General features: G+C 36.8%; 1 protein-coding gene across 1 annotated transcript; it reads left to right on the forward strand.

Moving 5' to 3' along the window:
- Positions 1-17: 17 nt before the first annotated feature.
- LOC109589897 (26S proteasome non-ATPase regulatory subunit 10-like) lies at positions 18-855 on the forward strand. Its single transcript, XM_020005882.1, has one exon. The coding sequence runs from the start codon at positions 295-297 to the stop codon at positions 709-711; it is 417 nt and encodes a 138-aa protein (XP_019861441.1). The 5' UTR covers positions 18-294; the 3' UTR covers positions 712-855.
- Positions 856-1,779: the final 924 nt, after the last annotated feature.

The raw sequence follows: 1,779 nt of genomic DNA on the forward strand, positions 1-1,779 counted from the left end.
TTGAAAGCTTTGCATTGATGCTTTCAACAATGAAGACAAGAAACAAGCACTGATCTATATCTCCAGCAATGCTCCGAACCATCTGAAATAGTGACAAAATTTTTCCGCCGCACAGATGATTGCGTAGGACCTAAAGACATTCTTACTACCTCAAACGTTTCTCTCCTTCACATTGCAGCCAAAAACAACTGGCCAGATGTTGCCTCAACACTCATCACCAAGTACCACTGCAATCCCGAGGCAATAAATAACCGCAAAAGCACTCCACTGCACTATGCTGCTCGCTATGGAAGCATGGAAACCCTTAAATGTCTTATCATTGAGCATGACTGTGATCCAATGTCTTTCACAAGGAACGAATGGACCGCCTTACATTGGGCAGCATCTACTGGACAAGTAGACACATTACGTTACCTTATTGAGAGTTGCAATTGTGATCCCTCTCTCTGTGACACCAAAGGACACAACCTTCTTCACTTGGCTTGTGCCGGTAATCACATTGAATCTGCAAGGTACCTCTTACAGACAGGACTAATAGACCCGGCCTTTACCTGCATATGGGATTGTAAGCCCAGTGAGTGGGGTCAAAGTACATCAAATGGCAACACTGAGACAATTGAACTATTAAAGTATTACGAAGAATGTCGAATGAATTCACCTATTGATACTGTAGTGACCGAATGGAGAGAGCTTGACCTTCGTATTTTGTAAATATTGATTATTGTAAAAAGGCTAAAATCTCTTCTGACAAAAATGAAAAGAGCATACACTTATATACAAACAGTATTACATCATATTACATCACAAGGACAAAACATTACACAACAATCAGAATCAGTATACATGAACTAATAAGCATAGTAAATCATAAGCATCAACTAGAAGGGAAAGAAATAACATCGTACAGCAATGCAATAATAATAATAATTAATAATAGTAATAATAATAATTGTAATAACAATAGTAGTAATAATAATCAGAATAACAATAATACTAGAAATAACTGTAATCAAAATGCCTTAGAAAATAATAATAGGAATCAATACCAAAATAATATATCAATATATAACAGATACATATACTCAAGTTTTTGTACTTGGGAACAAAGGTGCCGAAAAGAGTACATTAGTACAAGTGCTTAAGATTTGTTTTGAGGCTAATTATGATAATTACCCTTCTGTCTCAATGTGACTAATGTTATGTTAAGCCATAGGAATAGTTCCAGAAAACCTTACAAGCTCAGAGATTTGAAACATGACTATGCTGAGTATCACTGACTTCTTGCACTCAATAATTTCAATATCTCTGATCCAATGTGAGAGACAACAGGAACCTTATGAGCATGTGCATGACAGACAAAATCGTTGAGCATGGACTCATTGAGATCAGTGAATATGGCTATAGTGGTGAGCTCTGTCCAATTGTAATAGGGCCAGTTTTCTGACCTGATCATGAATCCTAGGACCTCCTCAAACTAGTGGTATGATAATGAGATGTCATCATCAATTAAAAGCTCAACCACTTCCAGAGTCATGGACTGAGTACTTTCCTATAGTGTTATTGTACTGCTGTTAAAGAGGACTTACACAGCTAAACTAGTTTATGATACAACTGTATATGTCTCTCTGGTGAATTTTTCTCTCCTACTTATTCACTTTTGCTCTCAGAGTTCTTGTATGATTGATGTTGCTTGACTCAAGTGTTATGCATTCTCTTTCACCCACTCCAGTACATACTCCATCTATACTCATATTCCTGAGTCACTCTCTCATGTATATA

Source organism: Amphimedon queenslandica, unplaced genomic scaffold, assembly GCF_000090795.2.
Source record: "Amphimedon queenslandica unplaced genomic scaffold, v1.1 AMPQUscaffold_10756, whole genome shotgun sequence".
NCBI classification, from domain to species: Eukaryota; Metazoa; Porifera; class Demospongiae; order Haplosclerida; family Niphatidae; genus Amphimedon; species Amphimedon queenslandica.

Bases quoted from the DNA above. Each gene is read 5' to 3' on its own strand.
- LOC109589897 (XM_020005882.1), top strand. From the start codon at position 295: ATGGAAACCCTTAAATGTCTTATCATTGAGCATGACTGTGATCCAATG.